This window comes from Lynx canadensis, chromosome D3 (assembly GCF_007474595.2).
Source record: "Lynx canadensis isolate LIC74 chromosome D3, mLynCan4.pri.v2, whole genome shotgun sequence".
Classification (NCBI taxonomy): Eukaryota; Metazoa; Chordata; class Mammalia; order Carnivora; family Felidae; genus Lynx; species Lynx canadensis.
Window position 1 is genome coordinate 590,045 of NC_044314.2, and position 22,398 is coordinate 612,442.

The 22,398-nt window shown below is 50.5% G+C and overlaps 1 protein-coding gene across 1 annotated transcript in view; it reads right to left on the minus strand.

The window, feature by feature from the left end:
• Window positions 1-21,570, minus strand: part of PARD6G (par-6 family cell polarity regulator gamma) — a 91,955-nt gene extending 70,385 nt beyond the window's left edge. Inside the window, exon 1 of the mRNA XM_030336248.1 lies at window positions 21,424-21,570. Coding sequence (XP_030192108.1) covers window positions 21,424-21,495 — 72 coding nt within the window. The 5' untranslated portion in view covers window positions 21,496-21,570. The remainder of the gene's footprint in view (window positions 1-21,423) is intronic.
• Between the last annotated feature and the right edge of the window lie 828 nt (window positions 21,571-22,398).

Below are 22,398 nucleotides of genomic sequence, written 5' to 3' on the forward strand. Positions count from 1 at the left end.
ATCACAATGATTAAATCATGATTGAAACAGTTACACATTTTCATAAATAATTATTAACCATCCTAAGTAAACACCTAAAAAATCTTTCATGAGGAGTGTTTTTGCTAAATGAGGTCAGAGTAACATCGGCTCTTTTGCTCCTTCTCCTCCCTGTGAATGTAAGTTGATGGGACTGAGGGCTCAGAAGGCATGCCAGACCTCAGCTCTGTGACTCTTACCAAGTAATGTGCCAAAAATAAATAATCATAGAGTGGTCTATCATTAACAATATTTTTAATAATCTATTAGCTGACAATTAGGACAATTTTCAATGCTGTTGAAAGCAAAGTCTTGGAAACCACTGGACTTGCAATATTTACTGCCCAATCCTTGGAACCACTTTTTCAATTTCTGGTAAGTACACCAAGAATTATATGCCAACGAATCGTGTCTGCATTTAGAGGAAACTTGTTTAACCTGATATAAAGGGAAGTAAAAATATAAAGTCAGTACCCCATGCTAATATATATATATTTAAATAAAATGCTTTTATCATACTGAAGTTGGATTCTTATGTAACAACACCATTATCAAAGTCACTCAAAATGGATAAATGACCTAAATGTAAAACCTGAAACTACAGAATTCTTAAATAAAAACATAGTGCAAAAGCTTCAGGACACTGGGTTTGGTAGTGATTTACTGGATATGACACCAAAGGCACAGGTAACAAAAGAAAAAACAGACACTGGACTTAATGAAAACTACCTTTTGCGCATCAGAAGACACTATCCACAGAGTACAACAGCCTGCAAAAAGGGATAATACTCAGAATATACAGGGAACTCCTAAGTACAACTGGTATATATCCATACAATGGAGTGTCATTCAGCCTTAAAACGGAAGGGTGTTCTTTCACCTGCTGCAACATGCACAAAGCTGGAGGACTGTGCTGTGTGAAATGAGCCAGCAACAGAAGGGTGAAGGCTGTGTGGTCCCACTTGTAGGAGGTCCCGGGAGCCATCAGATCATGGAGAAAGAAAGCAGGTGGTAGTTGCAAGGAACTGGGAAGTTATTGCTTAACTGACAGACTTTTGGTTTTACAAGATGAAAAGAGTTCTGGATATGGAGGTGGGGGGGGCGGCTGCACAACCGTGTGAATGTACTTAGTGACACTGAAGAGCACACGTAAAATGGTTAAGTGGCAAATTTTATGTCATGTGTATTTTACCACAGTGAAAAAAATGGAGGGGAATAAGATACCCACAGGAGGCTGGGAAAAGCTCTGAAATTCCTACAAACACAGAAGGCCACACACACATGCAGTGCTGTGTGCATGATCAGGAGAGACCCAAGAAGGCTATAGAATCTCTATCTGGTTGACCTGGGATTCTGTGAGTCAGGAAGTGAAGGCTAAAGTGGAGCACAAGCAGCTGGAACTGACACACACACAGAGCCTCGAGCAGAGGCTGGGGGACCTACTGGTTGAGCTCATGTAAGGAAACCTCTGTGCAATCACCAGATGACCATGAAGCTAACAGTGGTCGCACATAACAAATAATACACTTTATAGAATTTGTCCAGGAAAGTCACTAAACAAACAAAAAGCAGCAAAGAAATAAACATTAAAAAAAATTAAAATGTCTAGTTTTCAGCAAATTTATGAGATATATCAAGAAACAGAAAAAAAAAAATGGCCTCCATGCAGAGGAAAATAAGCAGCCAATGAAGGGCCCAGATGCTGCACTTACGAGACAAAGATTTTAGATCAGCTATTATAATTATGTTCAAATAAGTGAAGGAAACCAAGTCTAAAGATCTGAAGGAAATCATGAAAGCAATGTCTAACCAAACACAGAATAAAAACAAAGAGATGGAGATCATTAAAAAAAATTTTTTTTAATGTTTACTTATTTTTGAGAGAGAGAGGGAGATAGAGCGTGAGTGGGGGAGGGGCAGAGAGACAGGGAGACACAGAATCCGAAGCAGGCTTTAGGTTCCGAGCTGTTAGCACAGAGCCTGATGTGGGGTTCGAACTCAGGAACCGTGAGATCGTGACCTGAGCCGAAGTCGGACACTCAACTGACTGAGCCACCCAGGCGCCCTGGAAATCATTTTTAAAAAAAGAATCAGATTGAGATTCTAGAGTTGAAGAATATAATAACTACAGTAAAAATGTCCTAGAGGGACTCAACAGAAAATCAGAGGTGGTCAAAGAAAGAATCAGAAAATACGAGGATAGATCAATTGAGACTGTATAGTCTAGGGAGCAGAAAGAAAAAAGAATGAAGAAAAATGAGCAGAGCCTCAGAGACCTGTGGCGTATTACCATGCATCCAAAGAAACACAGCTGGAAGTCCCAGAGCAGGAGAGAGAAAAAAGCAGAAAGAATATTTGGAGAAACAATGTGTATAAACTTCCCAAATGTAATGAATTTAACTACATATCCAAAAGTTCAACAAACTACAATTAACATAAACTCAATGAGATACACAACTAGATGCATCCTAGTCAAACTGTAAAACCCAAAGCCAAAGAGAGAATCTTAAAAGAAGAAAAACAATTCATCCTATATAAAAGATCTGCAATGATATGAATAACTGACTTCTTATCTGAAATCACGGGGGCTAAAATGCTGTGGGGTAACATGTTTGGGGGCACAATGCCAACTGAAAATTCTATATCCAGCACAACTACCCTTCAAAAAATGAAGGAGAAACAAGACAGTCCAAAATAAACAAAAACTGGGAGAACTGTTACCAGCAGGCCTGCCTTACAAGAAATATTAAAGCTATCCTTGAGGCTGAAATAAAAGACCACTATATATTAACTGGAATAAACAGTAATGTTAAATGTAACTACAGAGGTATATGTAAATGGCAGAAAAGTATACTTTTGCCTGCTTGTAACTTGTTTCTTCTGATTAAGAGACAACTACAGAGGCAGCTTATTTTCCTGCTTCCAACATTTGTAGTTGCTGGCAGCGTGTACTTGGTCTCCATCAGGCACACTGACCCCATAGCCAGACTAAGGTCCAAAGTGGCAACACTGTGTGTGGGGCCTCTGGCTTTCCCTGGATAGTGCCAAGCTCTTGTGAGTGGAACGGGCCTGTGTTGTCACCCAGAATGAAGTATTGATACATGCTACAACAAAGATGAACCTTGAAAACATGCTAAGTGAAGGATGCCAGATACACAAGACCACGTACTGTATGATGTATTTGTATGAAATGTATGGAATACACAGATTCACAGAGAAAACAGACTAGTGGTTACCAGGGACTGGGGACAGGAAGGAATTGAGAACGGCTGCTAAGAGGTAGGAGGTTTATTTTTGGAGTGAAGAAAATACTTTAAAATTAGGTAGTGGTAATGATTGCACAAGTCTGTGAATATACTAAAAACCACTGAATGTGTACTTTAAACTTGTGAATTTTATTTCACATGAATTATAGCTTACAGAGCTGTTATTTTTTAAAAAGGTTTCACCTCAAAGAATAATTTTCCAAAATAGCCAACTGAAGACTGATTGGAAGCTGTATTCAGAAACTTGGAAACCCCAGAGAGTGACACTGGCCAAGTACAATGGAGGCTCTGCTTTTGCTCTAGGCATACAGGAAACGCTAAAGGACCAAGTGTCCAAGCATCTGTTGTCAGCACACATCAATTTAGAAGATAAAAACTTAAGAACTCAGGGAACCCCCCAGGGACACCCCCCCCCCCCCCGTCATTACTGCTGGGTCCTGAGACTTAGTCCAAGCTGGTAGGGCAAGCTTTTCCAGTTCAAGTTGGTCCACAGTGTTGAATTGGTAAGGACAGAGGGCAGGCACTCTGAGCAGGGTAGAACTTGCCTTCCCTCACACCCATCTCCACCCTGGCCCCAAACTGCAAAAGGCTCTCAGTCCCTCTTGTCCAATTCAGAAACTAAAACTTTATATGAATAATATTTTTGGAGTCCCAAGGCTCTGGCAATACAAATCTATTTTCATCAATCAGTGTCATGTGACTCCAAGGATAATCTGTTACCACTAACATGATTATTTCTTATTTTCCAAGTTAAAAATTTTAAAAATGTAAAAAAATTTTTCTTGATACCTAATGAGGTCTTTCTACACTTACCCGTATGTTTCAAAACAAATCTATTTTGTGTAGGACACTGCAGGGCACAAAAGGCTTGTTTGGGTTAGCTGTCTTCATGCACACAATTAAGTCCTAAGCTTCCCCATGGGAAGTGCCCTTCCAAGAGTTCACACTGAGGGTCTCAGAGAAGGTGAGAGATTTGCCCAAGGCCACACAAATCCTTGATTCCAGGTTGGAAATAAAACTCCATTTCTTGACTCTGATCCTTTTCTACACGGGCAGTGCTAAGCTGCTGCCACTCCAAGCTAACCGAAAAAACCATTCTTCCTACCACTGAAAACATGGTTCCCAGATTTCCTCTTACACTCACTCAGGTAACATTTACTTAAAAACTCTAAAATGTCACATTAAAAAAATGTTTTTTAAGTTATTTATTTATTTTCAGAGAGAGAGAGGAAGAGAGAGGAGACTGTGAGCAGGGGAGAGGCAGAGACAGAGGGAAAGAGAGAGAACCCTAAGTAGGCTCTGCACTCTCAGTGCACTTGAACTCACAAAGGCGTGAGAACATGGCCTGAGCTGAAACCCAAGAGTCTGACACTTAACCGACTGAGCACCCCAGGTGCCCCTAAGATGGCACATTTCTGATGATTAAGAAGCAGCTCTGGCACAAGGTGGCACAAGGTCATCCCCTCTGTGAGGGCTAAAGTCAAAGAGAAGAGGAGGAAATCAAACCTAGCACTTTCTTCTCATCTAGGCCGCTTCACACAGTGTCTTTCTAGCTAAAGAGGGCACTCAGGGCTTGAACCCCATGTGATGTCCCCACATGCTGCGAAGATTGTAGGGGAGGCAATTAATCACTGTTTCTATCACTTGAGGATTAAAAGCTCACACGTTTGTATTTCTAACAGTTTTGTGGGGGCAGGAGATGCACATACACCATTTTTAATCTCAAGCCTAGAAAAGAGGAAAATCGAGGTCTAGTTTCTGGTATGACACTTGAGGTGCCATGTGGAGCCCAGAGTTCTGGGGTCAGTTCAGTACCTGGGCTGGCTCACGAGGGTCACATGCAGGGACACTGCACTGAGACATCTGTGCAGTGTGTGACAGGATGTTCGTGGAGGCCTCTCCAACATGTATGCTTAAAAAAAAAAAAAAAAAAAAACAGAACAAAACTCGAACTACACACTGTTTGGTGTGTTTTTCTTTACGGTTTGAACAGGGGTAGAATCACACAGCTCAAAAGTCAAAAGGTATTCAGTAAAAAGTCTCCCAGCCACCCTGCCCCTTCCCCACTGGAGCTGGTGATTTCAGTTGTATGCGCCCTTCAAAAGGTGTTTTCTGCATGTGAAGGCACATGTGAACTGTACCTATATTCCTTCTTTTCTAAATAAATGGTAGCATGCTATCCACACTGGTCAACTCTGGAGGGTTTTTTTTTTTTTCCCACTTATCTTCTATATTTTGAAAACATTCTTTTTCTGGATGCTCATGGTCTTGTAAGGGAGGAATCTCTAACTCTCAGATGCCCCTGACCTGAGAAAGGTTAAGTCACTTGGCTCCTGGTTTGTAAGGTACCCACAGGGACGTGACAGGGTATCGTCAGACTCACCAGGGAAGGTCACAGGAGCCAGGTGTTAAGGTAGAGTTTTTACCAGTTAAAATTTGCTTAGTAACTGGGTCACTTCTAAGGCACCTCCCAAACCCCAGGGAGCCACAAATTTGGTTATTTATTTTACAAATTTGCAATTACCATATGAGTTAGGGCAGCAAACTGCCTAAGCTCACACTAGAGTACGAGCCCAGGAGCATGGGGTCTGCTTGTTCTAGACTAGTAGAGTCCCTAATATACAGTAGACACACAAATTTTCATTGAATTAATGAATTAAACTTCTGTCAACTGGTTTTAAAATAAAATTCTGGAATTTTAATTAAGTGGACATTGACTGACAGTCTCAAAACAGGAACGCAGTAGGAGATACAAGCATGAAGTCCCAAACCATGTCCCATGTCACACATCAGCCCTGTCCCATGTATGTTAGATTTGAAGACAAATGCCAGTCCTCCCAACCCCCCCAACACAAGGGTGAGGTTTTCACCGTCAAAACCAAGGAGACAATGTCCCAATGACTATTTGCAAACAGGTGAGTAAACAGGCAAACTGAGGGGTCTTTAGCCACGTAACACACACTCTCTGTGGTAATCAGGTTGTGACCCTGCTTCAGATGGCTCAATGGTAACGGCCAGTTTTAAAGGCAGGAAAGGTCATGGGGTCTCAATCACACCGAAGGGCTGCCTGAAGCTGTTTCTTAAAGAAAGGCCTGGTTTCCAAATTACTTTCCCAGGAAGGAAGGGTAGTCAGTTTCTCTGACCACATGCCCTCCGCTCTGGATAAACCTGGGTGGGAGCCCTTGGTTCATGGACACCAGGCTGTGCCTTCCGCTAGTGACCATGCATCACCCACCACACACTTGCTGCAGGCAGACGCACTCTCCCACGAGCCTCTGCGGCCATGTCCCACCTGCTTCCCAGCTCATATCCCTTCCTTGGGCAGAACTGACTCTAAAAGAGAAGTACGTCTGAGAAGCATCATTAGCTTTCACTGCTTCCTTTCACCAGACAGCGACCCCAAGAACCACCAAATCACCAGGATACTTTCCAAAAGTGTCATACTAAGGGACATGTGTCTTTTATTTGAACTCACTCCTCCAAAATACCAAATAGGAACTTATTCACCAAGCAAATATTTTCCTGTGCTGGTCTTTACAGTTGTAAAAGGAAAATATGGTCTCCATTTCATCCCCTGCCCCACCCCCCATCCTGGCATATGGTAGTCGTACAAAATACATTTACTGAATAACTAGTGTAATGTATGGCCCCTGCTTTTATCATCCAGTGAAAATGTATGGAGTGGTTCTACGCAACAGGCACTTCTCCTACACACTGGGGAAGGGAGTGACCAAACAGAAGAAATGCCTGTCCTTATGAAACTTAAATTCCAGCAGGGAAGACAGGTAGCAAACTAAAAATAACGAGCGCCTAAGTCATAGAATATGTTAGAAGTTGGTAAGTGCCACGGGCGAAAGGCCAGAATAAGCTAAGAAGGCCACGTGTGCTCTCCAATTTGCTGGGAGTTATGTAGGAGTGCAGACCATCAGGGCACAAGGGCCACCTGGGTCTCTTCCCCAAGTCCGGGCTGGGTTGGCCCCTGCTCCTCCTGCCCTGAACTAGAGGACTTGGGACAAGCCCCCCATCCTCTCTGAGCTCCAGCACAGAGCAGGTTCCCTCCGCTTCTACTCCTGGTCACTGTATTAATACAACTACCACAGAACAGTATTTTACTTAAAAAAATTCTTCAGGGCTAGACTCCTCAGTTATCTCGAAACTGCCCTAACCTTGAGGGGCCAAGGAGGGTCCTAGCCACTAAATCTCATTCGGACACGCAAGGACCGGGGCGTGGGGCCGACCCACCCGGGACTCCTAGCGTCAGATGTTACTTATCTTGGACAAAAGATCCTCCCGAGGGGCATCCAGGGGGGCTACTCTGTCCTTTCACGCACGACAAACCCAGACCTAAAATGCCACACTCACTTTACCCTGGTTATCGCTGCAGCTCCCGGAGCCTCCCCCGGCCCAGCGTTAGGGGCCCTGCGTCCCAGGCCCGCTCCCTCCGAGGCGTCACTGCAGGGCTCCACCGACGCCCCGCCTTCAGCTCGGGCCCCGCCCACCCAGGCTCTGAGACCGCACCCGCTGAACCCCTCCCAGTGAGGCCCCGCCTCCAGGCCTCGCAGGTGAGAGCAATCGCGGGAAGTCATCAGAAACAGAGATTTTCAAGGAAAACGTTCATCAAAATACAGTAGTTTTGGGGCGCTTGGGTGGCTCAGTCGGTTGGGCATCCGACTTGGGCTCAGGTCATGATCTCACGGTTCGTGGGTTCGGGCCCCACTGGGGCTCTGTGCTGACAGCTCTGAGCATGGAGCCTACTTCAGATTCTGTCTGTCTCTGTCTCTCCTTCTCTCTCTCCCTGTTCGCACTCTGTCTCTCAAAAATAAATTAACATTTAAAAATATTTACAGTAGTATAAAATGTTAACTGTAAAAGTTCACCAAACAAAGTACATCCCCAGGATGAAATATAATTAAGCCAACAGATGCACGCTGTATTAGTGGGTTTAATGACTCAAGGAAGCCTTTACCACGTGGGCAGTGAAAGAAAACGACGCAAAGCCGAATCTAGTGTGATCCTAGGGGCGCAGCACAAACAAGGCAGCAAGGCCCAGCCCAGGGCTGTGAACAGAAGAGCCCAGGGAGCTGTGCACGGCTGGCACACCTGAGGCCAGGAAGCCAGCACCTCTGGGGCTGGGCCCAGGGATCCGGAGCTCAGAAACTCCTGAAAGTGTGTTCCTTGAAGGAGCAGCATCACTGACTGTCACCTGGGACCTTCAACTCAGGCCCCAGGCTTAGGGAGTCACAACCTGAATTCTAACTAGACCCCCAGCGACTCCTGTGCACACGAGTGTGAAAAGCACGGTTGCAAACATCCCAGTAAGCATCTTGCTAGTCACTGCTATGTGCTGGGTTTTGGTATCTGTTTACATATTCGTTCACTGAACAAAATTTTGCTGAATGCCGGACATGGGTGGCGCCCCGTGCTAGTGTTGAGCGTCTTCATTGGGTTGATGGCTGTTTGAAAGCCTGATGTTGGACAGTAATCACACATGCAAATGTGTAATTACAAACTGGGAAATGCAAACAAAGAAACTGTAGGACACAGGCCCTGATTGAAACTCTGTGTTTGAGGAAAGGAAATATTCAGGTAAAGAGAGGATAGGAACAGGTCACCTGCCGCACAGACTGAAGGAGCCAGGCAGCCCAGGTGTGAAGGATCTCATCAGCATACTTTCATAAGGTAATGCCAACACCTTGGACCATTTGGGGACAGGGCCAAGGAGCACGAATGCACGTGCAGGCCATATGGAAATCTGTGGGAAGACCCCCCCTTTTGGAAATGATCAGGAAGCACAGGTCATAATCCTCATGTGGCATCTGTCAGAATGTGGGACCCCACCATGGGATGACTTCCTGGGCTGGCATGTTAGGGCAGTTTAAAATCAGGCCACAGACCTGTGAGTCAGACGGGGTGGAGCCGGCAGCGGAGCAAGGCCCCTTCCTGTGCCCCATGCACCCATCTTGATCCAGAGCAATGACGTCCCAGCCACCAGTAGCTGCAGAACTGCTCAGACAGGCACCACATCCCGTGTGAGGCTGCTGGGGACCAAGAGCCCAGTGTACCTGGGTCACCTCAGCGAGTGTGTGTGTGTGTGTGTGTGTGTGTGCGCTGCAGGTGTTGCATGCACTCCTCTGCTCACATACATACTCTCCAGGTCACATGTGCCATCTGCATCCAGGGACCCGGCACTGGTAAATGTAGGTGTAGGGTGGGCCTAGGAGTGGAGAACACAGAAATTTAGGAACGTGGTCTATGGTTTCTGTCTGGCAGGGATTTCCAGTATGGTAGACGAGGTATGATCAGTGCCACACATTGTGTGCAAGCTCTTTTTAATCCTAACAGAAATCCAGAGGTGTCACTAGTCCCCTTGTAAAGGCCAGGACACTGAGACCTGGAAGGACTCAATCCCTGCCCTCAGTCATGAGCCCAGTAAATGGAGAAACTGAGGCTAATACCAGAGGGAATGCAGAAAAGAGCCAGAGAGCTCCAGTGGCGTGGTGAGAACCCCATGTGGAAGCTCGGGCACTGGGAGCAGACCCGCAAGTGGGAAGGGATGCCTGAACCACTGAGTGTGTGGATGAGGAGGGGCTCTTGCAGGCGGAGCAGCATGATAGAGGGCTAGGCTGCCCCGGCTGCTATGCGAGGGGGAGCCCGCCGACTGGAAGGTCTGCCTAGGCCACAGCATGCAGGATGTGGAGGCCATCTGACCCTGCCTTTCTGGGACCAGAAGCAGAGAGCCACCCAGGCAGAGACCTGGGTCCCTGGCCCCCTAGGGAAGCAGAGTCATAGCCCAACATGAACTCGCGATGCACAAAAAAAGGGGCAGTTTCCAGGGATGGGGATGGGTTGCGATGGCACCAGATCTGGGCCACGGTGTCCAACAACAGACAGGAGGGCAGAGTCATTAAGCTCAAGGCTCTGCAGGTTCAAATTCCCAACTCACCTTTCCTGGCTGTGTGACTCTGGATAATGTAAACTTCCCTGAGCATATTTCCTCCTTTGTGAAAAAGGGACAAAAATATATTCTTCATAGGGTTTTTGTGAGACTCAAATACAAATACATGGGCTGTCCTGAGAGTGTGATCCCAGCCAATGGCTGCTATTGGCCAGGTTGCCTGGAGAAGGTGCATAGCGTTCCCGCACAGCTGATCCTGGGGAGCCCTTCTCAGAGACCCAAACATGCTGTGGGCCACTGAGAGCAACACGTCCTTCCTCAGCTGAGCCACCTTCCCGGTTCCTGAGGAGCCACCTTCCTCAGCCCCGTCCCTTCCATCCCTGGCTGGCACTTATCTCTCAGGTCCATGTTTCAGATGAAACACTCTCCTTATAATTCTGTATGAGAAAAGCTGTGCTCATGAGCATGACCTGAACCCCGCAGCTCCAGGTGGAGGCTCAGAGCCCAGTGGGCACTGTGCACCCTTAGCCATGCAATTCAAGGGGCATCCGCTTTGTGGCACTTCAGGTGCGCCAGGGACTGGGGTGGTCACCAACTACTCTGACCACAGCTGCGAAGATCCCATGGGGTACCAGAGGAGGAAGTGGGATCAGGTTCATCCCTGCACCAAACAGACGGTGCACAGGCTGGAGCTCATGGGGCTGTTGGGAGAGGGGGTTTCACAGGACCCGTGAGGGACACACAGGAAGCAGTACAGCCCTGAGCCAGGGTCCAGGAGGTGCTGGGGAGGGAGGTGGAGAGATAGAGGATGTGACTTCAGACCACATCCGGGCAGGTAGCTGTTGTCTATTTTCCAGCAGATAGAATCAGGAAACAATGTGAAACAGATGGGAAGCAACTGAGGGTTTAGGGTCTGGTTTTGCCACTTATACCTGGGCCTTGCTTAGTTGACTTAATAGGTTGGTCAAGCCCCAAGGGTGCTCCCCACGACAGTCCATGCACACCGTGTCATGAGCTTTGAGGAAAACATCTATGTCGAAGACCTGGCGGGAGCCCTGGCAGAAAGCACAGCACACAGCTGATGCTTCAAGAAAGGAAGCCACAACTGAACAGAGAGGGTCATAGCCACCTAGACTCTCCAGGTGATGTGACCTGAGCAGCAGATGCTCCCACCAGGCTGGCCAGGCTCCCGGTGCAGGGAGGGGGCCCAGAGACTGTGTGCCTCCCAGAAACCCAGCTGAGGGGACATGCACAGCACCCTCAACGGCACAGCCTTGGCCACTCTCATGGCCACGTGCTCATCTCTGGCAACGCCATGACGAGAGTCCTCGGCCACCTTGGCTGGGAAGAGGCACCACTGACAGACTGGCAATGGGGCCACGCCCCTGGGAGATGGGGGATAGGACAGGCGCCTCCAAGCGTGGTGAGGGGGACCCCAGGGCAGCTCACCGCACCTCGTGAACAGCGAAGGGTGTTCCTCAACACGCTGTTTCACCCGGGAGTGTCTCCCTGACGGTGCTGCCAGCATCTGCCCAGAGAAGCAGAGCCCCTGCCTCACCTGCCGTCGACAGGAGCATGTTCCTATGAGGTTTGGGCCTGTGCCCCTGGGTCTGGACAGTTGCTGATGGGCCTGAGGCTGGGGCCACCTGCGGCCCCACGTGAGGGAACATCCTACAGGCACAGAAGTTTGTTTTGTCCCATAGCAACACCCCATCATTATCCCAGGCCAACAGGGGAAGTCAGGTCAGGACTTGTGGGTGGGGAGCCAGTGGCTCAGGCCCCCGTGCCGTGGAAAACAGGATATGGATGTTACTTTATCCTCCACATCCTTCCAGCATGGCACCTCTCTCAGCTGTCCCTCACAATTCTCTCTTCCACAGCCCTTACCCAGGGACCTTGGGGTCCTTCCACAAAGCACACGTCCCCCAAAAGGGGTGCCCTGTCTGTCCTCACCTTGCCTCAGAAGCAAAGATACCAAGAGAGGTCTGCCTGGTACACTGACGCCTAATCCAGCTTTCGGCAAGCACACCGATGTGATAACACGGAGAACAGATACACCTGCTCACTGGGCAGGGCTTTTAGGAGGAGCAGACAAAGCCCCACCGGTGGCTGCACTGTGATCTGTCGACATCCACAGGTGTGTATCAGGGAGAGCTTCCGGGTAACACAGCAAACCTCCCAGGGTGAAGGTGGTTGAAAGCTCTGACCTGCACAGGTGTCCACAGCCCACCAAGCTGAGGCTGCTTGTGGGGTTTTCATTCTACACATGAAGATCAGACACTATTCAAAAAGGAGACAACGCATCTCACTGAAGAGCCTGTGCATGAGATGCCCTGTGACCTGTCGAGCAGCCCGCAGGCCCATCCTTGTTCGCCCAGAGTCTCAGCTTCTTGCACAATGCCAGGTCCACCAGAGGGGCCCATGGAAGCTGGTGTGGACTGAAGGAAAGGCAAGAAAGGCAAGAGAACAGCAAAAGGAACCACAGAATCACATGGAGAAGTATCAGAGTCCCTTCACCAGTCAGCGGCAGAAACATAAATTCTGCGACAAAGAATCTCTTCCTGATTTATTTTAATTTATTAATCAACACACACTTAATACGTTGTGGTTCAAGGCCTTTGGGACTCTCAAATGCTCAGACGTCCCACAGCAGCCACTCCCCTAAATCCAGTCTAGTCCAGGGACCGAGCTGAGAACAGTCGCGCTGCGTGGTGGGTTAGACTCAGCAGGACCACCAGGGCAGCTCAGTGTCCCCCCGCACCGAGCATAGCAGTATCGCGAAGGCCAGCGGAGAGCATGAGTGCACTGAAGAGGCACTCATGCACACAGCCACCAAAGGACATGCACGCGGCTCTGGGCACCATCAACACAGGCAGAAGCACAACACTTAGCACCCATAAAAAATCTCCACTGATGCACACAACGTGCCCTCTGGACACAGGAGTGTATCATTACGTCACAGGACCAGAACACTCATCGTTAGTGACCGAGCCCCTGATGGTGGTTACACTGGGGGTGGGTGCTGACTAGACAGGGTATGAGGGAAGCTTCCTGGATACTGGAATGTTCCACACTGTGATCTGCATAGTGGTCACCTGGGTGTGTAAGCATGCAAACTTTCATTAAGCTGCACGCCTGAGATTAGTGTATTTTAGTGTCACAAGGAGAGAGCCTGCCGCATTAAGTAGGTCTGGAACAGCCAACTGAAAAGGCAGCTATTCAGCCTCAAGCCTGGGCAAGAGTGGGAAGGGATCGGGTTGTAAGAAGGTCAGCCTGTGGAGCAGGGGGAGGAGACAAACCAAGAATTTAACAGGGCTGGGCCATGCATGAGGCTCTGGGTGGTTTTCAAACTCTGTGAGCAGCAAAAGCTTTTTTTCTACCCCCAAGTAAAATGCAACACACATACCCCAAAATACAGAGCAGGTGCTCTGGTTGGGGATGAGGAGTGGAGCGTGCCGGCAAGCATCTGCTCAGAGCCCCAATGAGGAACACGGCCTTGGGAGGAGACAGAGCGATGGGTGATGGGGTGTGGGACACACATCCCTGGACCCTGAGAACCTGGGAAGAACTGAAATGAGGGGACATGGAAAAAAGGCATCAAAGGTAACTGATGTCACAGCTGTAACAGTGAGTGAGTGTCCTGGGCCTGTTACCCCTACCTGTAGGTAACTCGGGGCTGCCCGCGGCAGCTCCGGAGGAGGAAGCATGTAGGGCCAATGGAGCTTGCAAGGAAGGGCTATGAGCTTGGCTCCTGGAGATGCGCACAGAGCTGGCTCTGAAAAGGGGCCCACGGACTGCACCCCCTGGGGCTCTCGGCCTGTGATCAAACACTAAGGAAATTAGCAGACACCAACACAGCAGAAATATCAACATGGACTTTTAAAACAATTTCCTTTCAACTCTCAAAGTTTCTCTTTTCTGTTTAGCTCATCCTCTCCCCGCTTCTGTCCACGCTGTCCCCTGCAGCACTGGCAGGGAGAGGACAAGGCTCCTCTCAGAGGTGCCCGGAGAATAATCCCATCAGTGAGCCAAGGAAGGTGAGGTCACCTTCCTCAAAAAGTAGTTCTTTTCTAAAGTATCCTAACGACTTCTGGACTAGTAGCCAACAGGAAAATCCAGCTGTTCCTTATCTGAATTCAACTCAGCCAACATTTTTTGGGCACCTCCTGTGTGCAAAACACTGCTTTTCACACTTTAGATGCCGAGTTTCTCCTGGGAGCAGATCACTGAGAAATGCAGCCAGTTTTCGGAGCTGGCCTCCTGGTCTAGTGCAGAGGAGAGCCCCCAGATGAGGAAAAGTGGAGGCCAGAGCCCAGCTGCTTCTGGAAGCAATGAAGGGAGAAGGTGGTCTGACTTATCTCGAAGCAACCATAGCAGACTTTGACGCTGCTGCTGCTGCTAGAAAGCAGGCGGGTGGTTCCTGGAGGCTGACCACCATGACTGGTCTTGGTGGGCTGACAGGCCAGCTGGGATGCGCCGGAAGCGTCTGAGCTCAAGGAAATGGGAAGTGGTGATTTGGTGACACTTGGGATATCAGAATGAAGGACCTCCACCCCACCCCCACCCCCACCCTAATCTTCCCACGTGCCAGACCAAACCTTCATTGGACCATAGTTTTCTTTCTTTCTTTCTTTTTTAATCTTTATTTATTTTTGAGAGAGACAGAGTGCAAGGGGGGGAGGAACAGAGAGAGAGGGAGACAGAATCTGAAGCAGGCTCCAGGCTCTGAGCTGTCAGCACAGAGTCCAACGCAGGGCTCGAACTCCCGAACTGTGAGATCTTGACCTGAGCCGAAGTCGGACGCTCAACCTACTGAGCCACCCAGGCGTCCCTGGAGCATAGTTTTATAAGGAGGAGATAACATTTGTCTTAGCTATCTTTGTACGCCCATCATGAGCCCTATGCTTGGCACATAGTGGTTGCTCAGTAAATAAAATAAAATAAAATAAAATAAAATAAAATAAAATAAAATAAAAATCAACGCATTGTGGAATCAGACTTTCCAGAACAACTACTGAGTAGAAAACTTCCCTGAGACCATCCCATAAGAACCTATAATGGTGATGTAAGAAAAATAGAACTTCTTGCCCCAAAAGCACAAGAGCTTACCCTTACAAGCTCTAGATCCAGACAGCCCAAGGGGGTCTGTCTCATTCTGCACAGGGCATGCTAGGAACACCTGCATCAATACCCAGACCTGGATTTCAGGGCTTGTCAGAGGAAGAGAAATCAGGAGCCCTTCTCCCCCAGTGGCCACTGACAGTTCATGGCAAAGAGCATGCACTCTGGAGCCAGACTGCTGGGGGTCTCTGACCTTGGGCAGCTTCGTGGAACTCCCTGGGCCTCAGTGTTCTCTCTTACATACTGGTGGTGATAACGGAACCCATCTTGCAGGGCTGTGATGGGACTTAAGGAACTATTATTTGCAATTGTTGTGTATTTAGAACAGTGTCTGGCGTGTGTATCTGCAGTTAAACAAATTTGAAGAAATACTTCTGAGTGCACCCTGTACACAGAGGGGAGTGTCCAGCCTGGACCATCTGTATACCCCTACTGTGTCCAGGGGTAGCTTCAGAGGAAAGCTGCAGGGTCTAAAAAGGCTCACAGTACCTCCCATCACTCCCCAGGCTCACAGAAGACTAGAGATTTGCCAAGAGGAAGTGGTGAGCCAGTAAACACGTACTCGGCCAGCTGAACAAGTCTTACACTAACTCCTGATGCTCCCTTGTTAAATGACTACTGTCATGGTGGCTTCTGCTGCCATAGTTCCTAGCTCATTCCTTGCTTGCCTCTAAAGGTCCGGGGAGCACCTTCATGGGAAAGGGTCGGGGTGCCTCTCCTTTCTCACTGATTTTATTTTTAAAAAAAAAAAAATTTTTTTTTTTAACGTTTATTTATTTTTGAGACAGAGAGAGAGAGAGAGAGAGAGCATGAACGGGGGAGGGTCAGAGAGAGAGGGAGACACAGAATCTGAAACAGGCTCCAGGCTCCGGGCTGTCAGCACAGAGCCCGACGCGGGGCTCGAACTCACGGACCGCGAGATCGTGACCTGGCTGAAGTCGGACGCTCAACCGACTGCGCCACCCAGGCGCCCCCTCACTGATTTTAAACATGACTCAGAAACCTTTGAGCTTCTGATACCCTGAATAGCTGCACCTTCCAATTCTTGACACTCCTTCCCTGAAACTGGGAGAACCCTCCATCTGAAATGCCATGGGTCCTAGAAAAAGGCTCGAACTCCTGACTAGTTGGAGTACCCTCTGGGAGAGTTCACAGGGCTCTGAGACCCACAAAAGGTTGGCACGGACACCACTGGCACCCACTAGACTGACATCTGCTACCTGGGTCCCTGGTGAGAGTCTCCTCCAGATGCAGCTTCCCACATCAAGTCACCGAACCTGTTTGAACACAGACGTGCACACATACAAAGCTGGAATCTTAAAAGGGTGTAGCTGACACACACAGGTGAGTCAAACTGTGTCAGGCAGTTCTTAACTGGCTGGCTGCAGGCAAGTGCCCAATCACCCCATGGGGAGGGCCTGGCCCAGCCCCCAGCCCACCAGATGGAAAGACATGTTCCTGCAGCACCGGGCAGCCAACAACCTCAGCCAGAGATAAGGTCTGGGGACCAGGGAACTTGTGGGCCGAAACACTGTTACCTCAGCACAGGTGGGAAAATCTGTTGTCAAGCAGCTCCCATAATTTAATAAAAAATAAGGACTAACAGGAAAAAAAAAAGCATGTAGGAAAGAAAGAGGCAGCTAAAAATAGACAAATAGCCCACAAATATAAAACCGTTCAATTCACCAATAATTCAAAGATACAAATTAAAACAATGGGAGGGGGTTCCACTTATCTACCTGGGAAAGAATAATGCCCAGTGCTAGGGGCAGGGGCACCTGGGTGGCTTAGTCGGTTAAGTATCCAACTCTGGATTTCAGCTCTCTGTCTCCCTCTCCCACTCGTGCTCTCTCTCTCTCAAAATAAATAAATAAACTAAAAGAAAGAAAGAAAGAAAAGAAAGGAGGAAATATCAGTGCTAGAGGGAGGGAGGGGTGACAGAGATGGGTGGGCAGATGTGAAACAGTATATAAATCTGCAGAAGAGACTTTCTGCAAGAAAATTTAGCAATATATACATATATATATTCAAAGTCTTATAAATGTGCATGTTTTTAACATAACAACTGCACTCTAGGAATCTGTCCTGAAGAAACAATAAGACTTAATAAATCAGCAGTTCTTTATACCTTTTATGTAGCATATCTATACATACTCTGTAGGTAATGTTTATTTAGACTTTAAATATAAATGTTATTCATGGCATCGTTTATTACAGAAAACAACTGGAAATGACCCAAATAGGATACTGGTTAATTATGGTTTACACATAAAATAAATACTAAGTAGTAATTTTAAAATATGTTTTAAGAATGTTTTTAAGAAAATTCTAATGACACGAGAAAACACACTGTTAAACTGACGGGGGAAAGCAGGCTATAGAATGACATGCCTGTAAAATATGATCCTGATTGTGTAGCATAAAGATGCTACATATGCATATAAAGGGTCAAGAAGACACACAGCAACGCTGAACAGTGGCTCATTTCTGGATGGGAGACTTATCCCATTTTGTGCCTGATACAGTTTTTAAATCTTCTATAATGACAACATATTTGTTTACAATCCAGAAAAGCCTCCAACATGATTTTTTTTTAATTTTTTGTTTATTTTTTAATTTTTTTTTAACGTTTATTTATTTTTGAGACAGAGAGAGACAGAGCATGAATGGGAGGGGCAGAGAGAGAGGGAGACACAGAATCGGAAGCAGGCTCCAGGCTCTGAGCCATCAGCCCAGAGCCCGATGCGGGGCTCGAACTCATGGACCGCAAGATCGTGACCTGAGCTGAAGTCGGACGCTTAACCGACTGAGCCACCCAGGCGCCCCATCTCCAACATGATTTAAACAAAGCAGCAAACACTGGATTAAAACACTTAGCAGTGAATCTCCGCCAAACACAATGGACATGACATGCCCCTGAGTTGTAAACACAGTCTTTGGTCTCTGTTGTGAACAACTGCCTTGTGCCACACTGTGACAAGGGCCATAAGATGAGAAGGGGTCAGGAGTTGGAGGGGGCTTGGCCTGGTGAAGGCATCGGATGGGCTTTGTAGGAAAGGGCTGGTGCACAGGGTGGATTCTCAGAGAGCACTTCAGGTGGGGGAAAGCTACATAACCATGGCAGACAGGCCACCAGGTTAAGAGAATGTGAATGAGGCCCGACTGGGACTGGGTATCTGGACAATGATGGGCCTCCTTTAGCACCAGGGTCTTCAACTAGAAGGCAGGGGCTTGTGCGGGGGGAGCACACTGCTGACAGAGGGTGACTGTGCTCCTTCAGACATCCTCTAACTCCTATGCTCCTTGCAGACACCTCCCCTAGACACTGGCCTTCTTGCTACCCCTACGAGGCTCCAAGATGTGCTCCCTTGGGCCTGAACATGCTCCCCCAGACCTGTGCACAGTTCCTCCCTCCACACTGCAGGTCTCATGGGAGGAGAGGCAAAAGTCAAAGCAAGTGGCAAAAAGGCAGTCCCACTGCCAGGGCTGGGGAGTAGGAAGTACATTCTGTTGGTCTGGGGAGGAACAGATCAATCACAAGTATGTGGAAATGTTTGTGATGGGGGAGAGCCACCAGGTCAAGGCTTTGGGAATTGACTAGCTGTAGCACATGGCCCAAAATTCTGAGAGGGTGAGAGGTGAATTTCAGACCCAATATCCTGAAATGCCACACAATTTCATACCCAATATTCTGAACTGCAGGAACTGACATTTACAACTGCAGGAACTCCTCAAGTCTTCCAAGTGCTTTCACATTCATTACCTCATTTTTGTCCTGGGAAGTAAGCAGAACAGGAACAATGCCCATTTTACAGATGAAATAACCAAGGCTCTGAAAGTTTAAATGACTTTCCTGAAAGTTCAAAAGAGAAGTAGGTAGCAGACCTAGCTGGACTCAGGCCCCGGCACCATTTTCCCCACACGCAAACCGAGATGCTATGGCGCTACGTTTAACCTGAATAAAGACATCATTGTCATCAAGTTTTGCTTCCTGTATTTTGACAAGAGCAGCTGGAGTAAAGGCTCCCTGCGGAGATGGGCGCATGGTATCAAGTATTAACCACTAAGGGGGGCAGTGGGAGGGTGTACGCGGAAGGAAGAGCCAGGTGTACTCTCTGGACAGACAAGAAGGCAAGCCCCGTCATCCAAAATGGAACGTGTGTGTGTCCAACAGCCAGCTCAGCAGGCACTCCCTGCACCCAGGTTGGTGTGGCCCTTTCAGGGGTGCTCCCAAATCCAACCCAAACGCCAGCTCTGCCGCTCACCTCCAGGGGAACATTCACTGCATCTGAACCTGAACCCAAGCTTGGAGCACGGGCCAGCAACTGGGGAGCCAGAAGGCGTAGGGCAGTCTGACGCAGCTGGCTGGGCAGCCAGAACCCCCACAGCCTCTCACTCCTGTCCGGGAGGAGAGGCAAAGGCAGGCCCCCAGTAGCCTGCCCTGTACCAGCAGTCCAGAACTGTGTGATAAGGCCTGGTGAGGGCCTCTGCTCCAGATCCGTCCTTCTGGATCGGTCCTCTGGAGCTGTGCTTGTCATCAGGCAGCTGTGAGGCGCACATGGCTCCTGAGCATGAGGAACGTGGCTCGCGTGATTTAGGGAAAGCGTTTAGGGTTAGTCAGTTTACACCTGAAATCAAACACCCTAAAAGGGCAGCCGGAGGGACCCTTGATGGAAGTGTTCTGTGGCTTGTCTGTGCTTGCTGGTAATCCCAGGGACGTGCACAGAGCAGAGAGGTACATGACCAGGTCCTGGATATGACACTGCGCCACTACAAGTGACCTTCTTGGGAGTCTGTATTCTCTCCCACAACTGCCTGTGAATCCAAAATAATCTCAAAATAAAAAGTCCAAAAAAAAAAAAAGGAACCACTACATGTGCTCAATGCCTATGGTAGTGGTCCAGGAGCTCCAATCAGCTGTCTCCACCCAGTTAAAGAAACCCACAACTGTTTGGAGCTCCCACTCATGCCTGTGGGTTCTTCCCTCACACACCCCGCAGCAGGCACACTTGATTTGGGAGGCTGGGGGCAGTCCTGGGCTAAAGAGGGGATGAGTTCCGGGCGAGGGTCACAGAGTCAGCATTCGGGGGAAGGGTGCGACCTTAACAGAAGTGAGGGGTTCATAAAAAGACTGTCTCCTCAAGATGAAAACGAAATCCCGAAACTCCATTGGCTCACTGCGGAGAAGCCGCCCCCCATCCTCGGCGGACGCCCTGTAAACCCTTTACCAAAGGACCCCCTCCGCCCTTGGCGGTCAGGGGCGGCCTGCACAGTGGGGGCACTGGACTCTCGGCTCCTTAGACACGAACGCCCGGCGCCCAAGTGCGTGTGGAGATGGGGGTCTGAGCCCACCCTCCGGCCCTGCCCCTCTCCCACCGGTCAAGCTGCTCCGCCTCGCTTTACAGGAGGGGGGAGGCGTGGAGGAAGGGCGAGAGGGCCGACCCCCAGGCGGCAGCAGCTTAGGGCCCGAGGAGCCCCCTCCTCCGGGACCCTGAGCAACTGCAACAAGACCCTCGCAGACAAAAGCGTCAGCCGCGAATGAGCCGCCCCCGCAGAGGGCAGAAGCGCCAGATCCTATCAGCCAATTACCCGAACGCGCACAGCAGCCCTCAAGTTGGGGCACGCTCGGGCCGGGGCGCGGACAGCGGGAGGGGCCACCGGCCGGGCGCGCCCAGAGAGCCTGGGCCAGGGGCTGGGGGGGGGGGGGTGTCCCGGCCCGCTGCCGCTCTCCCCTCGCTAGTCCCGAGCCTCCTCCGCAGCGAAGGAGGCGGCGCGGCCAGGCCCTCCCCCGGCCCGGGCCCCCCAGCACCTCCCCCCCCCCACGACCCCACTCCGAGCAGCCCCCGGGTCGCCCCGGAAACGCCGCCCCTCCACCGTGTGGCGCGCCGGGTCGCCTCCCGCTCGTGGAACAAAAGAGCCGCTCCCGCGGGGGTCCGGAGCCCGCGCGGCCCTCCTACCGCCGGGCTCCAGCTGCACCCGCCGGGCGGCCGGGCTTTGTGTCCGTGCAGCGGCGGGAAAGGCGGCTGGACCCCCGCACCCCAAAGTTGTCGCCTGCCCCGGTACCTCCCGCAGCGTCCAGTCCCCCCGGGGGCGCCCATTCATTCGCAGGGGGGCCCGGCTTACCTTGCTCTTGACTTCCACGGCGCTGCAGTCGTAGAAGCGCAGGGTCTGAGACTTGTGGAAGCTCCGGTTCATGGTTCCGGCCCCACTCAGCCTCGTCCTCGCCTCGGCTCCTCGCTCCCGGGGCTGCAGAGGACGCTGGGGGCGGCGCCCCCCGCCCCGGCCCCGGCCCCGGCCCGCGCGCGCTCGGCCGCCCCGCAGCTCTCAGTGCGGCGGCCGGAGCTGGGCTGGCCGCGCGCCTCGGGACTCCAGGGGCCGCGCGCGGGAGGAGCGGGGGGACGCCGGCGCGCGCCGCCCCGAGGACCCGCCCCCAATCTCCGCCCCGCGAGCCCCGAGGGCCCGCCCCGCTTCCCGAGGAGCCGCCAACTCCCCCCCACCCCACGCCCACCCAGGGCCCGCCCCCAAAGCTCCGGGGGCCCCAGTCTCACCCGCGCCCAGAGGACCCGCCCCCGAGGGCCCGTTCCGCGAGTCCCGAGGACCCACGTCCCGCCACGCGCCGCGAGGACCCGCCCCCCCGTGCCCACCCCGCGCCCCGAAGACCCGCCCCACGACTCTCAAGGACCCTAGTGCCGCCCCGTGCCCCGAGGGCCCGCCCCCCAATCCCCGCCCCATTCCCCGAGGACCCGCCCCACGAGTCCCGAGGAACCTGGTCCCGCCCGGCGCCCCGAGGACCTGCCCCCGCGGCCAGCCCCCAAAGCCGCTGCTCCGCGGGAGGTGGCAGCGACCGGAGCAGGGAAAAGAAGCTTGGACCAACTCGGGGCGCCTCACTCCCACCTGGGCGCCCGCAACTTCTCCTTCATCTCCCCTCCACCATGATTCTGTTTACCTCCACTGGGCGGCCAGGGAAAGGGGCTGATTTGGGTTGGTTTTTGTCATTTTCTTGGGTGATGCGCGAACCAGTGGAGGCTTGACTGACTCCCTCGGGCCACACCTGTCGGTACTAGCTGCCAGGTAGTAGATGGGTCCAGGCGAAAGTTC